This window comes from Chroicocephalus ridibundus, chromosome 5 (assembly GCF_963924245.1).
Source record: "Chroicocephalus ridibundus chromosome 5, bChrRid1.1, whole genome shotgun sequence".
NCBI classification, from domain to species: Eukaryota; Metazoa; Chordata; class Aves; order Charadriiformes; family Laridae; genus Chroicocephalus; species Chroicocephalus ridibundus.
Window position 1 is genome coordinate 57,143,990 of NC_086288.1, and position 24,024 is coordinate 57,168,013.

General features: G+C 41.6%; 1 protein-coding gene across 1 annotated transcript; it reads right to left on the reverse strand.

Annotated features, from left to right (window-relative positions):
- Positions 1-1,935: 1,935 nt before the first annotated feature.
- Positions 1,936-12,547, reverse strand: HS3ST1 (heparan sulfate-glucosamine 3-sulfotransferase 1). Its single transcript, XM_063336531.1, has 2 exons — positions 12,330-12,547; positions 1,936-3,265 (listed from the first exon to the last, which is right to left on the reverse strand). Exon 2 carries the CDS (start codon positions 3,135-3,137, stop codon positions 2,175-2,177), a length of 963 nt encoding a protein of 320 aa, XP_063192601.1. The 5' UTR covers positions 3,138-3,265; positions 12,330-12,547; the 3' UTR covers positions 1,936-2,174.
- Between the last annotated feature and the right edge of the window lie 11,477 nt (positions 12,548-24,024).

Below are 24,024 nucleotides of genomic sequence, written 5' to 3' on the forward strand. Positions count from 1 at the left end.
CCCTGGTAGTATTTTTCCTTTCCCAGCAAAAAGTTGGTGAATGTTGTGGGCTTAGTCTGTGACTGTAGGGAGTCACTAGTGAAGGTGGGTCTATACTAAGGTGGGAAGCCTTTCATCTAGGCCAAAATCTCTTAGCTCCAGATGGCTCCTGCAGAGATCGCACTAGCAAGGAAATGGGATAATAACGAGCATGGAAAAAAATATTGCCCCACCTAACAAAAAAACCCCTAAATTTATCTTTTCTAAAGCTTTAATAGGACCTTGATGGTACTATAATCCTGTTATTTTTGGCATCTGCCTCATGTAAGATTTGACATTATTGCCACCAGAAACTTTCCCTCCTTATTGTATATTCTGGGTCAGCAAAGGACCATGCAGGCACAACCCACTATCAAGAAACTGCTTTTTAATCAATGCACTAGGCTACAGCTAAATTCTTAAGTAACATTTAACTGGAATTTAAACTGGAGTTGAATCCTAAATTCTGGTCTTCCAAACTAGAAACTGATGACCAAAAGAGAAAGGAAAGATGCAATTCAGAAAATATTTTATTGAGTACAACACCATTTCATTGTAGGCTTTCGTCAAAGGTCTACTTTATAAAACACCACCAACCTCTCTGAGGCTGAATACAGCTTGGGCAGGTGCACAAGGAGAGGGAGAGAGGGGCAGCATCTGCAAATTTTCATGCAAGCAGCATAATATGGGATATTTGCATCCAGATGATACCTTGTCATAGTGCCCAAGTTCGCACCATCTCACCAGAAAAAAAATTAATGAATCTACATTTAAATTTTAAGAAGGATTGTAATAATCAGTTGCAAGCTCAAATTTACAGGGTGTTACCATTGCACATTCAATGGCTAAACTCAAGACCATAAAATGAAAATTAGGAGCTCAAAATGAAAGTTCCACAGTAAACCTTGTGTGAAACAGGATTAACTCTAAATCCAGAAACTGATGGCTAACAAGACATCATAACTACTGTAGGCAAGGAGAGCTGTAATTTTTATCAATGCACTATCACCTAACTTCCATTTTTGGCAGATGGAAGACCATAAAAGTTCCTGGAATTGGGGTTAATCCCACAATACACAAGTCTAATCAAGACTTGGCATCGTGGTTCTTGGAAGGAGATTAAATGAACAGTAGTCCATGGACGCTTTTCAGTTGCGCAAAGAACCTGCTCAACTCATAGAAAACAGCCTTAAATGGGATACAAGTGTGGAAATATTCACATGAATGAAGCTGCTGCTTATTAGAATGTAGACCAACTAATTTTTCTGGTGTAAGTGTTTGCTTTCAGAGGTGCCAAAGCATAAATGTGCTATAAAATGTAGGAACAGTCATAAGCAACCTTGAAAATGTCCCTATATTGCTTAAATTCTTCTCTCAACCCTCCTTCTTTACGAAGTACATATACATTCAGAGACTGTAGGAAGTTTTCAGATTGACCATACTTCTGCAGCTAACTCCAGATTTTATAAGCTTGTCCCCACAGAATCTTTAAAATCTGCCATGAAACCTGGACTGTACTGCCAAAGAATTTGAGGAGCACTTGTTACGACATTAAGTAGGAAGGTAAGTACAGCAGTTAATAGGCCCTATTACACAGAGGCTTCCATTGTCCTTTGGGTGTGCATGTCCCAACATGCGTAAGTACCACCACTTTATCAGGAAATAATTTTATGAAGCAGGATGGAACAATTTGCTAAATACAACATTTTCAAGTGAAAAATGAGAAGTTATTAAACCACATTTTTTCTTTAAAGCAAGAGAAATGGAAATGTAAAGTTTCGTATATTCATTAGCAATGAGAGGAGAAAGTCCAGAATAGTCCAGAAAGGCCAAAGTACTCAAAGAATTCTGAAGGGTTCTGTGGAAATGAATTTCTTATTTATTAAAAAGACAACACATTCTCAGGAGACCATCATCTGCAGTGAAATAATTTAGTTTCTTCATATAGACACATCATACACAATGTTAACAACCATGAAAAACAATACAAAATGCTTTCAAATTTAACAAGTAGAAAAATATAACTAGTATATATGGCAATTGTGAATCTAATACTGTACAGAAGTATTTATGGATTTTTACAAATAAATTATAGCTTAAATGCCCTTTTTAAAATTTCTAAATGTACATTGGAACATCGGTTCTGAAGTTTGCCACTAACTTGCCACAAATGAGTGCCAGTCAAATGTTCTGCCCACAAGCTCAAAAAATTTCTTGTTGGGTTCATGGAAATACTCATGCAGTTTCTCGAGTAACCAGGTATCTACTTGTGGGTGTGCTCGTCCTTTTGACTCATGTAAACAACGCTCCCTACCACTGTCCCTTAGGCAGTAGAAGCCTTTAGTTTTATTGAAATAAAAGTTTGAAGCATTTATCTGTGGTGATAACTTCAAAAATCTCTCTACCTTCTCTATTTCTGGGAAGGGATCTTTGATTAGTTTATCCCCATCTACAATGTGGATACGATCAAGAGGAAAATACTTCAGCCAGTTTTGCATGTGAATGTAGTATAAGCTTCTGTTTATTGCCTTGTAGTCCACATTGAGTTCACCATCTTTAATCAGGAATTGTTCAATGGATGGATACGGCTTGTGCTTCTGCATGTGATTATAGAACACTTGGGTGTAATCTGATAGTACTCTCTCACTTGGGTCTCTTAAAATAAGGAGTAGTCTCATTGATTCATTCATGTTATAAACTCTTTCAGGCACTTTAGGTGATGTGAAATATGCTGGAGTTTTTTCCACGGTGATCTGATGGGGATAAGACAATGGCATTTGATTAATATACCACTGCAATCCATTTCTGTAATGATCTTCCCAGTCAAAGAAGTGAACTTCACTTTCTGCTGCCGCAATATCTGGATGGAGACTCAACATCTCTAACAAAGCTCTTGTTCCACCTTTCCTTACTCCAATAATGATGGTCTGTGGCAGCTGCCGGCACGATCCATTAGAATGAATGTTCTCCTTGAAGTCATTTTTTTGAGATGTTTTCTTTAAAAGCTCTCTCTGAACAGACTGAGAAGTCGTCTCAGTCTTCGAATTTATAGCCGGTCTGGAAGGCACTATCTCAGGTTGAACAATAAGCAACACAGCTCCCAGCAGAAAAGCTGCCATGACAGAAGTTCTTAGTCTGGTTTCACTCAAGTAGGTAATGGGGCATAGAGTGTTTTCCACTGAGAACAACCTTTAAAAGTTGTTTTTGTTTTGCTGAGCGAACACGTATTTCTCAAACAGAAACTTTGCTGAAAGAGGGAAAAGAAAAAGCAGCACGTTATTTTATACTCAGACATATCACTACTAAAGCCACACTGCAACTACCTTGATTTTCACAACTGAACAAACTTCAGCTTTCCCAACTCTAGGCTCATAAATCATTTAGTATAATTAAATTCTGTAAAAGACAAGATCGTATAAAAATCCTATGAGAAAATGATTTCCAGTCATCAGGAGACATGAGCATTCTGAATTGTTCTCTTGCACCCAAGATTCATCCAGAGTATTATTTTTTTTAATTATTTTTAAACCCAATTTCACTGGAGTTGAACCACAATCCCAAGATTATTAAGAGGGTTTTTTATCTGCAAGAATAAGCTCATCTTGGAAACCAAACATAAAAAGGAAAAGGTGTGGACCGGACCAAAAGAGCATTCCTAAAAACTGAGGGTATTGTAGGAAGCCTGGGAATTATAGCCCCCTAAAGCGCTATGTGACAGCAATCTTAGAAGTAAAGCCTCCTGAGAAAAAGGCTCACGCAATATAGATAGAGCTGCCCAACCGTGGGAAGGTAACGTTCTCCTAGGAAGAATTTAGGAAGAGCTTTGGGCGAGTAGTAGACCAAGGAAAAGTTGAATTTTTGTGTCATTTTTAAGGGAAGTTAACATTTGCTTTGTGCTGAGGGTTTCTAAGGATAGAGTCAGGTGGTATGCAGTCTGGCCCTGCAAAAAGGTAAGATATTGAATCCGTAGTCTATAGAATGACTGCATCAACAAAGCGCTAAAAGAACTGTGGTTCCAGTCATGATACTCAAGAAAGAAAATACAAAATGAATACTTCTGAAGGTCATTTCAGGAGTTAGCCAGCAAGCTGCTGTGATGCAAACAGCTAACTATATCAAAAGACTATTAAATACCACCACTGAACTCCATTTAAAGGTCAGGGTCCTTTTAATGCATTGTTTGAAGTGAAATCTTAATGGCCTCACACATCGCATAGCTGTTAGATTGTCATGTTGCGAACGGGCTGTGTATACAAGCTCCCTAAATTATGGTCCCTTCCAAAGACTTTATAACCTCAGTGGAGGGCTGGTGGAAGTATGATTTTGGTGTTGCCTAACCCCATTTAGAAGTGGAAACCACAATGGCAGAACACCTGACGGCTCTGCCGCAGTAGGCTACTGTAATTATGAGTTTAAGCTTGGAATGGCACGTACTGTACCGGCTAACAAGGGATGAAATATGAACTCACATACGAACAACGTGAGGAAATGCAAGGGCTAGGTTTTGGAAATTCTCCAGAGAATCTGAAAAGAAACTAATGACTTTTCCACAATAAGCTAAGTCCCAGTGTGACAAGGACTAATGATGTGTTTCTAAGCGATCTAGAAAGTTCAGTTTGATAGCGCTGCATTTACAGAGGTCACGACTCCATCCTCAATGCCGCAGGTCTGCTTCCTGATGTTTGCTACTGATGATTACTTTTATGCTTTCCCTTTTCCTAATCACTTTTAAAGGGCTACAAGGCAGACACAGCGTTAGGAAGCAGAAATCAAGGCTGGGAGGAGAGGGAAGCAAAATGTCATGATAGATGTGTGTGCCTGCAGGCTTTGAGCTGGTGGGCATGCCCTGTCTTGGGCAGAAGGTTATGCCCTGGGCTGTTTGGTGATGTCTGATGTGAGGCAACTTTGCAGAAGAATTTGTTGTTCTTCCATTTTTGGTCCCTGTTAAGTTTTATCTGGCTGAAAGAGCTCCACATTTTGGCTGTCGTTATTAATATTCTGCTCTCTTTTGCTGTCCTCACCACTCCTGTTAATCTTTCTCAGCTTAATCTACTTCAGTTTTAACAAGAAACAATCTTAATTACCAGCCCCACACTGAGGATGTTGGTGGGGGGCCACTGGGTGACAGACAATTCAATACAGCTAAATTCATGGTGGATGTCCCCACTGAGCTATGTTGCCACCATATTCATCAGCAATGTGAGCCAGTGGTACAGCACCAGCCGGATTAGATCAGTGACTGATGGGCAGCACAGTATGTAAGAACAACAAAAACATTAACTCTTGCTGAATTTTAAGGTCACAGATTAAAGGAATAGCCACTTACTCCAGAGTATATTTTAAGAGTCACTAGCTCCATAAATAGTAAGCCTGAGTTGTTGTCTTAACACCTTACTGGAAAAGCATAATAGGATTCCACTCAGGAACAGGTTGAACTCTTTCTGAAAGGAGTTAAATTAAAGCCTAATGGTAGGAACCCTTATTTCTTAGTAGTCAGATTGAAATATGCTAATAGCCACGCCTGTGATAGCCGTTAGCTGCTGGTCTCGGATATTAGCAACAACACACTGATGGGTTTTGTTGTTGGGTTTTTTTTTGTTTGTTTGTTTTTGTTTTTTTAATTAACTATATATACCCAATTCATTGGGACTGTTCATTTTTAATTCATAGTTTGCGTACTACTTGGTTGCCAACTTTTTTTATTCAACTCCTCCTGTGGCTGAACATAGCATGGGAATGTTGGGGGGAAATAAGAGACACAGCAAGGTGTCTCTTAACTGTAGTTCTACTCTTGTGTTGGCTGGTATTGCTCCTTGATATCAGACTTGTGGGATATTACAGGTGTGGTACTAAGGACCTCAGTGGAGCTGTGCCTCAGCGTCTTCCCGTTCTTAACTCAAATACATTTTTGGTTTTTTTTTTTTTTAAATAAAGAAAAGCAACTGTTTTGCTCCAGCATGAGACCTCAGAGTAACTGGAAGTATCTTCTGTTTCAGACACACAGAATTTCATTGTTCCTCCCCAGCTATTTGTTCAGGTGTGCATCAGGTGTCCTTAACACCGCAGAACACTGCTACAGTATCCATAGCATTTACTGTCTTTATCCACACCCAATGAACCATATCAGTAATTATTCAAAGTACCTATGTGCTATTGTTGTTTTTCTGCAAGCAATAAAACTTTGTCTGCCTTTTCTTTCCATTCTGTTTCTCTCAAACTGTACAGGTTTGATATTTGGATCGATTATTGTGTTGTGTTAGACTAATGCAACACTATGGACATGAGTGTGCCTCTAAATTCAGCACACAACATATGTTGTGTGGGCAAAGTGGTGTCCAGGAATAAAACAGCATTTAAATTGGTTGTCATTCTTCTCTTAAGTCCTCTTTAATGCCGTTTGGTGCAGTTTTGTGGCTAGAATTACAGCAGTTTGTATTGAACGATGTAAACATGTATTCCATAGCTTTATAATTTGTGGCTCAAAAAAAAATAAAAATCTGTTTCAACAATAATAAGCATGCACCAAAGAGTTTATAGCAGCCACTCTGCCAAGTAACTTTTCTGCTGTAAGAATTCTCTTCGTTGCCTCCACAAGTCATGCAGATCTTACATGACTTCACTCAGTGACTTTGCATTCCAGATTTGTACAAAAAAATTTAACTGACAGTCATTACTATTGTGTTTGCTACAAGTAAATGAGCAAGTTGGTAAAAGAAACATAGTTTGTGTTAAATGGCGCTTTGAAGATTATACCAAGACTTTTCAAAAAGTCTGATTGCTTTTGCTTAATCTTTTCTTCAGCCTTCTCCGATTAATTAGCAAAATGTGCCATACTGTTTATTCAACAAGATTCAATGTGGACATTGCCAACCAAATCAGCTTTCATGATTAAAACCTCTTCAAAAGTAATAGGAACTTGGAAATAAATGGAAGCTTTCCTCAGTAAATGGAGCCGGAGGGCCAGAAGTGCCAGATTTCATCAACTTTTAAGGATATTACAGTGCTCCTTGAAACATATGTCACTATTTTATGACTTCTGACTATTTCTTATTGCATTACCAAGGTATTTTAATGCCTCAGTATGTTTACCCTCACTCAGTGGGATGGCTGAAACTAGAATCACAGAATCCTCTAGGTTGGAAGGGACCTTTAAGATCATCAAGTCCAACCATCAGCCTAACACTGCCAAGTCCACCACTAAACCATGTCCCTAAGCGCCACATCTACCCGTCTTTTAAATACCTCCAGGGATGGTGCCTCAACCACTTCCCTGGGCAGCCTGTGTCAACGCTTATAACCCTCTCAGTGAAGAAATTTTTGCGAATATCCAATCTAAACCTCCCTGGCACAACTTGAGGCCATTTCCTCTTGTCCCATCACTCATTTCTTGGGAGAAGAGACTGACCCCCACCTCGCTACAAGCTACTTTCAGGTAGTTGCAGAGAGCGATAAGGTCTCCCCTCAGCCTCCTTTTCTCCAGGCTAAATGACCCCAGCCCCCTCAGCTGCTCCTCATAAGACTTGTTCTCTAGACCCCTCACCTACGTACATTTTATATCATTTTTAGTTTCATTAACACTAACAAAAATAAGGTAGTTTTTGCCTGGACTGCCAACTTCATTTTTGCTGGGGATGGGGGTGGATTTAGCTCTGAGCTTTCATAAGAATCTTTAAGTTCGGTGCCAGAGCGGGTAGGAGGGAAGATACGGAGTGTCTGTAGGGCAGTCAGTAAGTGTCAGGTAGAGGCTGCTGGCAAATCTGACAGCAGGATACTTCACAAAGAAGCCCACAGCAACCCACTGCAAGGTTTAGCAGAGCTAAGGGGACACAGCTACTGCCAGGACAGTGACTGGGAGAGGGATGAGTACATCCTTTCCACGAACATAGAAGTGACTTCACCTTCATTAAAGGGATGCTGCATTTTTATGGTTCCTTAGGGACTGGGGATGAACAGGCTAAGTTTCAGACGGCCTCACTTTCTCTCCTTGCAGAACTGAAGCCCTTCACTGGGGAGATCTTTGCCCAGGCATCTAAAAAAGCACAGTCTGGCATGAATGAGGACCATAGATCAGTTACTGAAGTTTGTCTCTAGAGGGAGATTAGAGCCGAAAATCTGAGGGAGACATTCTGTTCTTATAAAGTATATTTAGTTTTGCAGATGTGATAGAACCTCAGGACATTTTGTGGACTGTATTTTCCTTTGCACATACTTGGGCAATCAGTACTGCAAAATACAAGACTAACATCGCTGATCAAAACTAGCTGTGCTGTACAACCCACACATCTGCTATGCCGGTTTCTTATAGCAGGTTAAAAAATAAATCCGTAACTGAGCTAACCAACTCTATAAACAACTTTCTAAACTGATGAAGAGTCAGTGATCTGAACATTTGTATTCAGTGATGTGTTTAAAAAAACTGAACTAGTTCAACTGTAGCGTACTTGAAATTCTTCAAGAACTCATTGATACGAACAATATATATTCCTATCCTCCAAGAATAGATGGTGTCTGCCATAGGATATATTCCTTAGTTGTTTACATGAGATCTTTCAAATAATAGTTTGTATCCAGTTAGCATAAAACCCTAGTACAACTATCACTTAAAGCTCCATCAAGAGCAGAAGAGGAAAGGCAGCAGTATTTTTTTTTCTAAAAAACCCCAAACCCTAATCTAGTTTGTGAAACGTTTTTTTCCTTAGAAACGTATTGTGCATTTTGCTATTTTTAGCTATTGCTAATAGCCAAATTAGCTATTAGCTAAAATAGCTCACAATGCCCTCTTCATGAAGAAATGCTCCCCACGCTTCCCCCCCCCAGTTTCTCTTAAATCACATTTTAACAGTTTTAAACAACATGTACCAATAAAATGCTCAAATTCTAGTTCCCAGTAATTAACTACTAGTAATTGCCTACTTCAGTAAGTTCTACAGAGACAAGTGCATTAAATTAAATAGAACTATATACTACTAAAGCCATAGATCTCTAGGGGCATAAACTATTGATCACCTCATGATATATATATATATAAAAAAAAAGACATCAGCGCATTAGAGGGGAGGTCAAAAGATAAAGAACTGTATGAACCTCTATTACAGTGCCTAAATGATATTGTCTAGGTATATTTCCCAAATGATATTTAAAAATGTGGCAAAACTAGTAGTGATTAAACCATGGCTTTAACTTTTATAGTCAGCATGTTAAGAAATCTAATCATAATTTCAGTGCTGTTAAGATGATATATTGTCTATCAGATCTAAGACTTCAAATATATACTTTTAAAAGCCTCAAAATTTTGGTTAGGGGAACTTAACAAGCTGAAAAAGGCTGACTTGGTAGGAAGTATTTTTGGCTGAAGTTTGCTGTATTTCTGCACCTGCTGTGATAAATACGGTTTATACAAATTAGCTAGGTCACCAGTTCATGACTTCTAAAGAAGGAGTTCAGCTCCAGTATGAGCAATAAAGTAGCAAATTTATAATAGACTGTAGTTATATATAACATGCACTCTCTTTCTTAAGGTCAGAAGGGACCATTGCTATCTTTCATGCCAAGAGATCATAAAAATTTTTTAGAAGAGAGAATACCCTAGATTCCAGAGAACCTCATGCAGGTAAAAATAAAATGGGACATTACAGCAGAATAAAAATAAACTTGAAAAGCTCAGGATCCACAGAAATTTTTGTACTGAATGCTAATGTGGAATCCCCCTCCCACCTTCTAGCAATTTTTTCAGTACCTGTCAGGACTCAGTTTTTTCCCTGAAGAGAAAGGGTACACTGCCTTCTCTATCCCCCCATAAACCCACATGTTCAATTCAAAATCCAGAAATTACTCCCCACCCCACTTCCCAAGCAAAATGGGTCACATTCTAATTAGGAAGCAGAAATCTATTGCACAGTTAATAGAGTTGCTTCCTAATTCATCAAAGCTGTCCCCACGAAAACAGTCTGTGTGAAAGGATGGCTCTGTCCTGTCTCACTCCCTTTCTCTACAAAGGCTCACCTTAACTGGATGCATTGAAAAAGGGAACACAGCAGATTAAGCAATCCCATTCCCATTTCCCCTGCCAAGCAATTCCATACCACCCTCTGTACACGTGGGCCCCATTTCAAATACCAGTAAGATTTAAAGCAACAATAAAACCCCACCAAACCTCCAAACAATCTTTTAATTCATATTCCAGACTGATTTCTTTTCTGTGTCTTCCACCCTCCTGCCTTCAGGATAATACTGGAGCAGAGTGCGCACTGGTGAGGTCGTCGCTGTATTAGACTAAGCTAAACCAATCAATTTACTAAGTGAAGCACTACATGGTGACCTGGAGGGAACCCTCATGCTCTGGAGTGAGAAGCGAGATGACCCATCAGGACCTTCCATTTCAGACTGCCCAGGAATATTTTCAGTGTTCTTTTTCTAATTATCAAAACTTTTCATGGAAATCCATCAGCTTTGACATATTTTGGGGCTCTGAGCGGCACTTCTAGAAGAGGAAAGATCCCACACTACTCAGACTAATTAAAACATTTCTGGTTTGAAAACTGGTTTCCTCCAATGAAAAGCAGAAGAGTTATTTGTATCTATATACGCATGTATTCTTGCGTATTGGAAAACTGTTTTCCACCCACTCTGTTTTTCTGTAATGTCTGTGGAAGCATATGGCTATTTCAGAATAGCCTAGGTAGTATGCCGACAAGAAGGGCAGACAGACTGGTACCTGGCAATTATGGGTCCAAATTTTCCTCTGTCAAATTAGTGACTCTCCACTGCAGCAGCTGGCTTTGCTTCAGATGCATAATTTTGCTGCTGACCTACTGACTACGTAATATCAAAAAATCTCTGCATTTTCCAAAAAGGAGCGGGGGCGGGGGGGGGGGGGAAGGTGGGTACTGAAAGGGTGGATGTGCAAGAGATAGCAAAAGCTGATGTCAGTAAGTGCACTCTTGCCGATAGGTGCTCATTTCTGAGCAATGTAGGAAATGCACTTGTTCCAGAGTGCAAGAAATGCTAGCAGATGTAAATTGTAATAGTTACTGTATTTATATATAAATATATATCTACATATTAAGTTTGGGAGCCAGACGATACATAGGCATACGCTGAATTGAACCTGTTCTACTAAATGTTCCACTTGCCATATATAGGCTATATATGCTGCAGAGGCTCTCAGTGGGAGTGGGCAATGAATGGGTCTCTGGTGCCAGAAAGATGATCCCTGCAGACACTCCATCCCCATGCCATTCAAGCCTGGTATTCATGGGACTTCCCCGATGATTGTTCTTTTCCCCAGTATCCAAAGAGGAGCAATCTTGGAACAGGGAAAGCCCTCAACCTACTGCACTAACATAGAGGAGGGAGAGTAATATACTTTAATTCCCAGTCAACTGAGGTGATGGAATTGCCTGTACTTAGCTAGGTGCCCTTTCCTGATCTTTTACATGGCTGGAAGACAAGATGAAACCAGAACTCTTCCAGGTGGGGACTGCCACCCCTCCCTCCCAGCATCCTTTTACCCCCAAAAGATTTGAACATCTTACACCCTTATCCCTGAAAAGCACACGGAGAACTGCAATAACCAAGCCTTCCCTGTGCTCTTCTAGGGAGCCAGCCCTTCAAAACAGAAGTGAGCTCGAGTTCAGGCTGCGTGCTCTCCTGCCAGCCCCCCAAAGACCACTTTGCCCTCCAGCCCTACACAGCTTGCCAGGTTCCAGACCAGCACGCTGTATCCAGCCGGCTCCAGCACTCGGCGTGGGAACCGATCAGAGACGCTCACGGGAGCGCCTGCAAGTTGTCCTGCTGTCAGGTAGGAGCCCTGCGCTCCGCCACCCTGCCGTTACCTGCCCTCGTCACTGAGCCAAAAGGGAAGCGCGGAGGCAAAGAAATAAAGTGCCCGGGGGCAAAACCCGGACAGAGCTACAACCCAGGTGCTGCTGACCATTTGTCTCTCTTTTTTTTTTCCCTCCTTTTTTTTTTTTTCTTTCCTCCCCCCCCCAGCCAGAGCCTGGCTCCGTCGGCAAGGGGGGCGTGGGGTACCTGCGGCGCACCCCTCCCCGGGGCCGGCAGGTTGTGCGCGCTGGCTCAGACGCGCTCCTCGGCCCCGCCGCGGCGCTCGCCTCCCGCCGCCGCGGGGCTACCACCTGCCGGCAGCAGGTGCCGGGCGGCGGCGCGGGGTGCCAGCGCCCGGCCACCCCCGGTTTGGGGGGGGTGGGGGGGTTGTGAGGGGGCAAACCCCCTCCGCCACCCACTTCCACCCCGAACTTCCCAGGCAACACCCGCCGCTCCCGGAGACACCCACCCCACCGCGCATCACTCACCGCCGGGGCGCGGAGCCGTGGGGCAGCGCCCGCCCCGTTCTTCCATGGGAGCCCGCGGGTGCCGGCGGGAGCCGGGGGAAGCGCGCCCGGCGGCGGCGTGCGGGGAGGGAAGGAGGGGAGCGGGAGAAGCGAACACCCGCTGCCGCCCTGCCCGGCTGGAAGCGCCGCAGCCGGCGCCCGGCGCCAGCTTGTTTGTACGGCCCCGCCCTGCCCTACGTCACCGCGAGGCCCCGCCCACGGCCCCGCCCCACGCCCCGCCCCGACGGTGGCCAGCGGCGACTCACCGGGGCGACGGCGACGGGGGGGAGCGGTCGCCGCGGTGCGGGAGGAGGGCGGTGGGGTGCGGGCAGCGCCTCGGCACTGTTCTCTGTGGGTGTACGTACCAAAAATGATATTTTCACACAAATAATATCACAGTCCTTGGGACATAAATTGCTATCGACGGAACACAGTCTCCCCCCCCCCCCCCGCGTTGATTGCCTCCTTCCTGTACCTACAAAAATAACACATATGCGAGGTCGCTAGAAGAAGAGGCATGTATTCACTTCTACTTCTTGTTTGTGTTTTCTGGACTTTGCGAGGTGGCTTTGATTCCCCCCCCCCTTACGAAATGGTTTTTTGTTCAGCCATTAGAATTTAAAGCAGGATGGATGGCTACTGTGACAGAAATGCTGCTTCCTAAGAGCGGCAGGGAAAAGGCTTTCTGGGGATTTATTTTAAGTCGTAGGGTTAATTTATTGAAATAGGTCTGTATTTGCCATGAGCTGACCTCTGTTTTTTTCAAGATAAAATGCATTTAAACCGGTATTAACGTACTGCGTCCTCAGCCATTATTTCAACAGCCAAACTCTTGAAATTTACTGGGAGTAAAAGGCAGGCCCAAACAACTAAAAAAAAAAAAAAGAAAAAAGAAAAAAGGAAAAAAGAGGCTGGTGGAGGAACTCATTTCTCGGTTGATTTGGATCTGTTTGGCTCCACTCCTGTCTGGGGGGGGGGGGGCTTCACGCAGCCTGGCAGATCTGTGGGAGGTAGGGTGTTCCTAAAGAGACGGATTAGCGCTGTTTGCACACAGGGTTTAGTACCCTTTGCCTAAAGAGGTAACGTGCTTAATCATATAGATCAGCACTGCCCCAACTGGGGCTGGGTGGCAGCCAGGAACCCCTCTGCCGCTGAGGATCAGTTTAAGACTTCCTGAACTTTTTCTTACGTTCCAAACTTTTACTTCTTTTCTTCCGTAGCCTTGCGTGCAAAGAACAGTTGCTTGTTCCTCAGCTTGCTTTGAGAACTGCTGTTCTCCAGTGGCACGTGATTATATTGATTCAGGGTTCGATGTTTAAATTTCCATCCACGTTGGTGGAGCTGTTTGCACAAGCATTGCAGGACCAGCTTCTCGCTGTACAACGGCCAGGCTTTTTCCATCCTTCTGCTAGAAACTGTGGCCGTGGCTGCCGTGTGGGGACTGGGAGGTTGGCATGAGCTGGACCTAGGCATCCGAGAATGGGGTCTTTAAATAAGCAGTGGATGAGAAAGGCTTAAATCACTTCCCAAACCTTTGACAGGACGCTGGAGGTGGACTAACGAGAGGTTTGCAGGATACCATGACCATTGCCTGCGACTTATTCACTGTTCGTTCACTCCTCGAGTGCCAGTCCATGGGACTGTCAGGTCATACTTGCTTCCTGCACCAAAAGCGAGCTTAGTGCAGCAATGCCATGCAAATATTCCCGTGATGTATATTTTCTTAAATCCTTTTCCTTCAGCCTTGGCCTGCAGTGATTTTATAACAGGAGCCACAGCAACAAATTATGGAACTCTGTTTTCTAATCATGACTTCCATAGAGGGATTATAGAACAAAGATGCTATGTTTATTTAAGTATCACCAGCAATTTCACATGGATTACAGGAAGTAGGTGTGTTTGTGGAGTTATTTTGTTTACAACTGTTTGTCTGCCGCCAGCCCTGAATAGGCATACTTTTGTATGGCTAAATTAATTAGGAAAATAAATATGTAATAGAAAATCTAAGGGAAGAAAAGCACTCAATTATTTTTTAAAAGCGGTATCTCTAAACAGAATCTGATCAAACATTTTCAAGAAACAAATGCAACTACTTACGGAAAAATAGGATGGTATGACTATGAATGTCTTTCATTTATGGGTTTTGCATTTTTAGTATTTGTTTCCTGTATTAAAGTTTACTAAATCATTTCAGTGCAATTTCTTTAGCACAAATAGACATGTGCAAAGGCTTTACTTTTAATTTTTTAATGTAAAAAGAACACTTCACAAATGTGAAATAGTACAACAATAGTACTGCCGGTTTTACTTGTATTTTAATACCTTTTGTATATTTTATAATAAACCTGAGAGTCGAGTAGAGAAATACTTTCATTTGAGATTAACCTTGCTATTTAACCCTGCATGACAGTAGGCTTTGGGTTCCTTGCAAACAGGCTAAAACCGAAAAGCTTAGATGTTGTTCGACTGCTACAGACCCACACAATTCAGTCATAAGGGATCACTGTTTCTTCCATGTGATCTCTAGATCAGATAACATAATATCCATTTCATGTGTAATATTCAGTCTTGATCTAAAAGAATCAAAAGATGAAAAATTCACCATTTCTTTAGTTAGTTTGTTCCAATCATGAACCATCTTCGGTGTCAAAATAATAACAGAAGGTGTCTGTGCACCTTTTAATCTGGAGTCATCTAACTGTAGCTCCAAGCCATTGCTTTGTATTATCACCTTCCCAGGTAGATTAAAGATATGTTTTGCCCAAAAACATACTTTCTTATTCTAATTAAGTCTCTTCTCAGTATTATTATTTTTATTTTTTTTGGATAAGCTAAACAAAGTGATCTCTTGTAGTGTCTCACCGAAAGGTATTTTCTCCAGGCTCAAGGAAGTTTAGATTTTATTATTTTTCTTCACTTTTCACAAATTTTCATCAGTGAGTGCAATGGAAACGTTTTCACAATGCTTTGATAATGAATCCCAATTGCCAATAAGGTTTCAAGATCTATCGGTTACTCAGTTCTTAAGATATTTCAAGTACATTTCATTGACATGTAATCCTTACTTTTTAAATTCACATGTCCTGGGCTGCTAAATCTGTTGCCTTATGAAAGTCTGCGTCTGTTCTGCCTGCATACTTCTTTTTATCAAGCCAATTTGTAATTTCCTCAAAGCAGATCTGTTTGACATGATCGTGGTAGTGTCTCTTCAGCTGTGGGAAAACTGGTAAGAGAGAGTGCCACTAATTGTACACGTGCTATGTTTTTGTTCAGTTAATTGAGTAATGACTAATTGAGAAAAAGGAAATGAGATTTCTTAAAGTCAAAAGCATGAGAAAGGAAATTAAAATCATCAATGCAGCATTGCCAATATTCATTTACACTTCCCTCGTTAGTCTGAAAAGGAGGATGTGAAAAATGGGATGTTTGATTTTACCAAAATTCCAGCATATCCTGGATGACTGGCATGCATCTGCACTCTGAAGAGAGGGGTGTTCTGCCCATGGAGTAAATGAAACGGGAGCCTGCTCGGAGGAAACAATTCTGCCTGAGGAGACGCCAACTCATTCAGAGCCGGGGTCGGATAATTTGGGGCCAGGGCTGGGGCCAGGGTCCGTGTTGGAGACAGGAAGGCAGCAGAGGTGGGATGCCCTCACGGCAGGGAGGGAGGAGGTGGTGACTCACTGGAGGCTCCCAGGAGGTTGCGCAGCGCAGCATGGGCCGCGCTGGAGGTGGGCTTTGCACTTGGCTCGGCTCTGGAGCCAGCTGAAGCTCTTTCCAGCACAGCCTGGAGAACAGTGGTTTCATGCTGCCATAAGCATAAAGGAGGGAACTCCTTCTCAGCGGGATCTGAAAGCTTTCTTTCGAACCCTGCGCCACCACTCCACTGTTTATCACAGTAGCTGTTTTGGAAATGCAGAGGTGGAAGATACCTGAAGGAGCAATGACATGAAAATTGCTTAATTGAGGAAATACTTAGACCTTTCTCTAGATGGCCTACATTGGAGCTGCCTGTTACACAACAAAGTTTACATTTGTCATGCAGTTATGACTTAAGCAATTCAGGACAATTCAGGCTCACAGATTTCTAGATTTGTCACTAGCAAATACTCAAGGGAAAGCAGGAAGGAAGTAGTGCTGTAATCCAGTCAGCTAAGGGAATTCAGGGGTTGAGTTATAAAATACATTTAAATAGGTATCTATTATAATGTTATTTTAAATTCAGGAAATAATAGGTACGTTACTTCAATTCTAAAATGTAAAGAAGATGGGTCTAATTCAGGGCTAGAATGTAGAGAAGACATGAGAAATGCACCATTTTGATGTGAAAAGCAATGGAAGTTAAAGTATGGAAAGATGTATATGGTTGGGAGTGTGAGGCTATAAGCTGGCCTTTGCTCAGGTGAAATACAATTCCTACACATTGTGTTTTTCCTTTATCCCCGAAGGCAAGCACTTACGAGGTGTTCAGGTTGGATATGACAGCGTGGCCACTAGGCAACGTGGCTTTTGATAGAAATAATAGAAACAACAAGCCAGTATAAACCCAGGGACCCATCCTTTCACTCTGTAAGCGGTTTGCTCCCACAGTAGTAAGGCTGTGCTGCTTGTTGGGCCTGATATCACTCTTGATAGAGCTGTGGCTTAAAAGAAACGGTCCAAAATGAACTCTGGGGTAGGGAAACCTTGTAGCGTACAAGATACGTAAGGATTTGAAAGAAAGGCCTAGGGTTTTGCAGTCCACAGGAAGAGTTAGATTAGCGTTGGCAGAACAGACCGTGTGTCTCCGGTCTGGGTGAGGTTCTTCTCTGGAAGAGAGGGCTTTTGGGCTGTTCAGAGAAGAGCTGTCCCTGCGGTGAAAGACAGCAGCCTGGTTGTCCGCGGTAGAAGATACAGCTGACTGAAACAAACTGTAGGAATGAGACAGTAAATCCAAATGGGTAACAGATTTGAACAAACACACAAAAGGCTAAACTGTAAACTTTTGGAAAGTTGAGCTTGCTTCTAACAAGTGTCCAGTGCTGCTGGTAACAAGCTCTATCAAAGCTTCTCAGAAGCAGTGATGGTGCATTTAATAATGACAATATGAAGGAGATGTAACATTATGGTCCAGGCTGGGACCCACCTTTACCATATATTCTCTCTATGGTCCAGCATTTTTAAATTATTTTCACATCTTAGATTAAGCAATAAAACACAGGCAAAACAAACAAAATGTAGCAGATGGAAAGGAACTGTGTGAGAGGGACCAGGCTGGTGTAGGAACAATACTGAAGGAGGTGCAAGGAAAATATAAAAAGCCCAATCTCATAAAAATATTTTCAGGGAAGATTTCTTTACATACAATAAGTGAGGGCTTGCTGTATAGGTGAGCTTATGAAAGCTATGTGGAAGTGATGCATGCAGGAGGGACCCTTACAATGAAAAGAGAGAATGAATGATAATTAAGTGATAATATTGAACTTTTCCCAGAGAAATAAATAAATCATTAATCTGAAGATTCCTCACAGCCCTGCCTCATAGCACAGTTTAGATTTTTATTTAAAATGATCTCTGTGAAGCATGCGATAATGTCATGGCCTTCTAATATGTTTTCTTTAGGCAAACATTCTCAGGTTGGCACTTTAAGCTCCAGGAGTTGAGCACTGAGGAGCACGGAGCTTTATATTGCTGTAAATAAGAGGTCTGTCAAAATCCTGTAGTTCGGTATAAACATTTAAGGCTTTTCCTTTCCCTAACTGAAGTGCTGTTTGTAATAAGAAATAGAGATTATTATTTAGTGATACAAGACTCGGGATGATGGCTTTTACCTGATCTGAATAATGTTGCGTGTAAAAAAGTAAAGGAAAAAAAAAGATTAGTAGTAAATTGACAATGGATACGATCCAAGTTCTAGAAGATGTGTGAGACTCGTTATAGCTTTGCAAGTAATTAAGCCTTTTCCTTTGAGAATGTAGAGTACCCCTTTCACATAAGGTATTGCTGTATAAAGAGAAGGGGACAGGTACAAAGTGATAATTGGTGCAGTGTAATTTTCCTGAACAGCTGTGTGGGTGACAAGAGCTCAGGGCAAGAGGCAGAGGTGAGTCCAGAGTAGTTGCTGCCACGCAGGTTTTCCCACCCATCTGCTCAGGGTGACATCCCCAAGCTAGCAGCGCCTTGCAAGGAGAGCAGAGCAGATGCTGGAAAAGCTTTCCCCGTCCCCACTTTCCTGCTGCCAGATTCGTTCATTGGGCAGTCGAGTTTGCTAAAGCAGCAGAAAACCACCAGTGCCACCAGCAAAGAGAATCAGCTGTTGGTTTCATGCCAGCTGCCTCACCGAGGCTTTGCCCCAGCACAAGAGTGTGTGGCTGAGAGCTGGTGAGAAAAGGTTAGGATCCCCATTTGCAGCGGTACAGAGCCACTTGAAATGAGAGGAAGAAAAAAGTTAAATGTTATTATATCCCTTGGAAGTTGCTTGCAGCACACAGACCCTTTCACTCAGGGTGGGTGACAGCAATCCATGCATCTGAGCCCTGCTATACAGTTTCAAATCCAGAAAAAAAATCCTGACGATGCTGAAAGGAGGCAGGGTAAACAACTGACTGGAGTCGCCTTCCCATTCAAGCATTATTATGCCTCCAGACTTGTAATTTCAGACATCTCTCAATGTCAAAAAGCCTCTTGTGTTATTTAGGTTTATTATACGTTCAGCCTGAGAGTTAGAAGATTTCTTTCTACTCACAGCCATGTACAAATGTACAGAAATAGCCAGAAGGTCTCCATAAGACAAGTTAATTCTTTGCTCAGTCTTCTGGCTACTCTAAATTAGGAATGCCTGGCCACAGATTATATTAAGAGAAAGATATTCATGCTTTTCAGAATGACAGTTTCCATCCCAGTTTTTAGAGGACATCACTGTGATTGAGAATACTGGTCTGCATTTGGTTTGCCCCCCTTTGTTTTCCTGCGCCTGCCACCTGATGGAATATATTATACTAGATTTTCTTTTTTTGGTGTGTGTGTGTCATTATTGCTTTCTTTAGAAGCAAAGCCCTGTCACGCCAATGCTACATGATCTGTAAAAACTTAATAGTAATAGGCAAGAACTAATCTGCATACTCTAATTGAAGCGTACGTTACTGACTTTCCTGCTTAGGTGAAGAAAAGACTTTCTGTTGAATTTATACTCTGCAACTCAAACACAAACCTGCATGAGGTAATAAATACAGACATGTTTCTTCTAGTACTGCAGTATATTGTTGAGGGCTAGACTTTACCCAGCCTTTAGTGTGTGGCATGGGCAGGGGATGGAGAATCAAAATGTGTGCCATACTCAGCACCCTCCTGGACACAGCCTGAGAGCATTCCAGAGGGACTTTGCTCCCAGTTGAATCGTCTGGGACGTCTCCTGGATTTAAAGGGATTAAAAGTAGGTAAAGCCATGGCCCACTTTCCTTTCACACAATCAGCAGGAGGTAAAACATACTGTGTGTTTTCAGAAGCACTGGGGAGGGACAGGACACCTTCGAGCCATCTTTCCCCTAGGCGGTGTGATGTGTTCACCTGCTCAGGGCCAAGACTGGGGACCACTGTATGGGCATCTGTCCCCTGGGTTTTACACTACAGGGAAAACGTCTTTTGACTGTGGGGTCCCTTGCGTATTTCAAATAGAACGTAACATCACTAAATGGACTGGATGCCTAACACGAGCTGTTAATGCTGGAAAAGGCTTGAGGTGTTTGCAATAGCTACAGTAGGGGTATGGTTACCTTAGATGAAAAGAACATGCCCAGGCACACCGATGCTTTGCAGTCTTTGTTAGGCACAGTGTTCAAGGTTGAATGTTTTCACCTACCAGATGATATCCAGCATAACTATGTTCCTTTAAGAGCACTGTTGCTTTTAAAATACTTTTATTATTTTTTTTCCTGTGATGGCCTTTAACCCTTGAGGCTCAACTCTGCCACTCCAATTCAAAGCTTTACCCAAGTTTGCCAGCGATTCCATGGAAATCAACTGACCTTGCCGAGAAAGGTACATTTAACAGAGAAAAAGAAAGCTTGATCCAGGCTTTCATTAAATACCACTCGTGTAACATGGCCTGGTCTGTGTTTGTCGCATGTAACTAGCTGCCGCTAACATCATTAGGATTTCCAGGCACAGTCCAGCTGGGTTATGAAACTCGAGTTCCAGATACAGACTGAAGTCCGAGCAAATTAGATGACCCATGTTGCAGACAGAATACAAGTTCAGTGTAAAATATTTATTGCTCCAAATTATCGTTGTAAGAGTAATAAAATGAAGCCATATTTGTAGGCTTCACAGTGATATATTTTTATGAGCTTAGAGCTGCTGTTTGTATAAATTCAATAGAGAAGCTGTTTGGACTTGTTTCAAATTTCTTTAGCTACAGGGGAAGAACATTTATTCCTTATTTCACTTGTTAGAAAGACTGAAAAGCAAATCTTTTATCTGTTTACTAGAAAATACAGCTTTAATGAAACTCATTACCTTTCTGAGTCTGGCTGTTGGAGTTGTATAGAGATGGAATCAGGTTGCCTAGACATTGAGGGACAGCACTGACACCAGTTCTCTATGGGCCTTTTAAGAAGGTAAAGATGAAAACTGGTTAGATAGATTCAGCTGTAATACTTACCCAGATCATACAGTCATGTCAGAGTATTTCAGCTGAGAATGGGGTTTGCTGTAGTTGGTAGAAACCCTATTTTGAGATATCAAAATTATCAGAAAAATAGAGTGTCCCTTATCTGACTACCCAAGAAGCAGTACGTCATTCAGTGCTATCCTGACAGAAGGCAGCTATACTGGCATGGGTGAAAGAAGTTTTATTATGTCCTTATGACTAGTGTCATGTCAGAGTTCCTTTATGGAGTGGGAGAGGAACCCAAACCCGCTACTGTTTCATGCTGACACTTGATCATTCTGGCGCAATTCAGGTCTTGATCTGATTCCCATTGGGACTGATTTCAGTGCGGTTTGGGTTGTTACAGGTGACAGTGCCCTTGGGGTGCGCGTGGGCTGTATGAGGAAGCCGTGTTCCTGGGATCCTCATTGAGATGTCCCTGCATTCCTGGAGAAGTCATATCGTATGAGCTGGTTCAATTCTTTCAATGGCAGAAAAAGGAGGTTGATCCCCACTTCATCCGTAAATGGAAAATGTAAACATGTTTGAGTGGTGTCTCATTGGTTAAAAAGTGTAAAAAATAAAAGGCATTTAGTACAAGAATAACCCGCAGGTTTTCTTGAAAATTCTCTTCCTCCCCTGTAGTTGTTGTCCTTGCTTCTCTGGTGGGAATATGTCTCAATTTGATGATCAGTACAGAAAAAGGGGGCAAATGCATTTTAATTTAAGGATTTGAGGTTTTTTTGGACAAAAGGTTTTACAAAGGAAAAACTGATCCTCAGTCTTTTCTTCCTCCAAACTTCTCTCCTTCAATGAAAGAGGGATAAGATATATTGCATTTATTATAAGATAGTCTTCTCAAATAGCTGTGTGTGTATGAAGAGTAACCAGTTTGCTCCAAGAGACAGTGTTTCATAAAAACTGGCAGGTTTAAAATTCAGCCCCCTTTTTAGGCTCTCGTGTCTCTGTGTAAACACCTGTAACTTCTCCTTCCACCCACTGTTTTTCCATTACACGTGAAATAGCAGCATCTCAGTTCACCCAGTTCAGGAAAAGAAGAAGTCACCAGCGGCACAGACTCATCATGAGTGTGCTTCAGCAGCTACTAGCAATTAAGGCTATCTATGGCTGACTAATAGAAACTTTTATTATCTCTCAACACAGTTACAGATCTACAGTTTGAAAAATTCTGTGTTAGAATAATTGTTTTTACTGTTTATCTGCCTTTTTACTCCAGTTTTGCAGTCTAAAGCAACTAATTTTGTCCTTACATTGCAGCAGAGCCATAGTAAAGGAATAGCAACAAATGAGGTAAAAAGACACACATTTTGTGAATTGCTGCTTCTGCTACTGTTACCCTTGAAGAGGAGGGGCCGAGTTTCAGAGCTGTGGAATGATGTGAGGTGGCACAGCTCAGAGGTGCTGGAAGAAGACAGCACAAGAAGAGTATGGGCATCAGGGATGCTGAGGGACGAGTCCTTTCAGCAGAGATCTGCCTTGGGTTATCCAAATCTTACTACTATTGAGAGTATGAGTTACCTCCTTGCAACTCATCCTCCTAATCACAACACGAGTTAGTGAAAGGGACTATAAAATAAAAAGAATTAATTTAATTTGGCAATCATCTTTTTACAAATACTTTATTTTTTAGGGCATCATCATTGACATGAATTGTTATCTAGAACAGAACATTGGATAGTTCAGGTTGGGAGGAATCTCAGGTCATCTAGTCCAGCCTGCCCAAAGTCAGTGCATGGTCAACAGCTGTGTTCTTCCAGTAATTCTTGCATGTTTAGTTGTTTGCATACAATTCCCTGCTAACTAGTCAGTGCAAATCTTTTGGGCTTAAGGCAGTCTTAAGGTAGACACTGTGCTGTGTCTACCTTAACTTATTTGGCATTCTATCACCTCTTTGCTTTTTGTGATCTCCTCACCATTGAAATTTTTTGAGATGTAGCCAGCTCACAGACATGGCTTCACATATTGCTAGCCTTTATTATAGGATCCTCCTTTCCTGTCTTCCTTTATTATACGAAACATTTCTGTCACATTAGTCTTTTATGTTTCTTTCTTAAAATCCCATTTAGATGCTTTTCAGCAGAAAAGTCTTTTATGCTTAACGTATTTGTTATTAAGACTGGTAAATCTTTATACACAGAGCTAAACTCTACTTCCATTTCCCACTCAGAAAGTCTTAGATTGTCTAAAAATTAGATCTAATTACTTATTTTTTGTTATCTAATAAGAATATATTCTAGTATTTACATTTTCTAGGTTGGTGTTTCTCTCCGTGTGTACTGGCATGTACTGGTGTATATATGATTAATAAAATGTGCCTGGCTAATATATCCATATATAAATAACTGTACATATAAATATTTAGATTTTATGTAAATATCCACCTAGTGAATAATATGACTAGAAAGATGTGGGTTTTTGAATTAAAAAGATTAAATCTCATTTGTTTAAAAAGTTGTCATAAAAGAATTCTTCCTGTTTGTGAGCATCAGCTCACAGTCTTTGTTCTAAATCAAATTAAGAGAAAAGTAAGCAAAAATGAACTGGAGTTAATTAAAATGTATTTTTCGGCAGTCTCACTATAAAAAGCTATTAAAAAAAGCCTCCATTAATGAGGTGCAGCTTGATTAGAAAGTAACTTTTAACCCCTTGCCTGTTTTCAGTTCTCTGGGAGAACAGCAGCAAGAATTGTTCGGTTTCATTGTGTAGAACTCATTAATAAAAGAGTGCTAATGTACACTGGCTACCCTGGTAAGCTGTGTCTTATGTAAGTCTGATTCAACTAGACAAATGACCTGTTTTTAAAAGGGGATGGAAACATTTGCAGTAAACCTCTGGGCTGTCAGATGTGCAGAGGGGATATAGCTACTACAGAAAAGGTGTTTATTCAAATTCTTCAGACACAGAAGGTCAAACAAGCCTAGTTAAAAGTCGAGAAACGAAAATCAGCATTTGGGACTAAATCCTTGTCTCGGTGCATAGGCTAAACACCCACCTGTCTTCTTGGGGTGTCAGTGGTCGCTGGGCAGCATT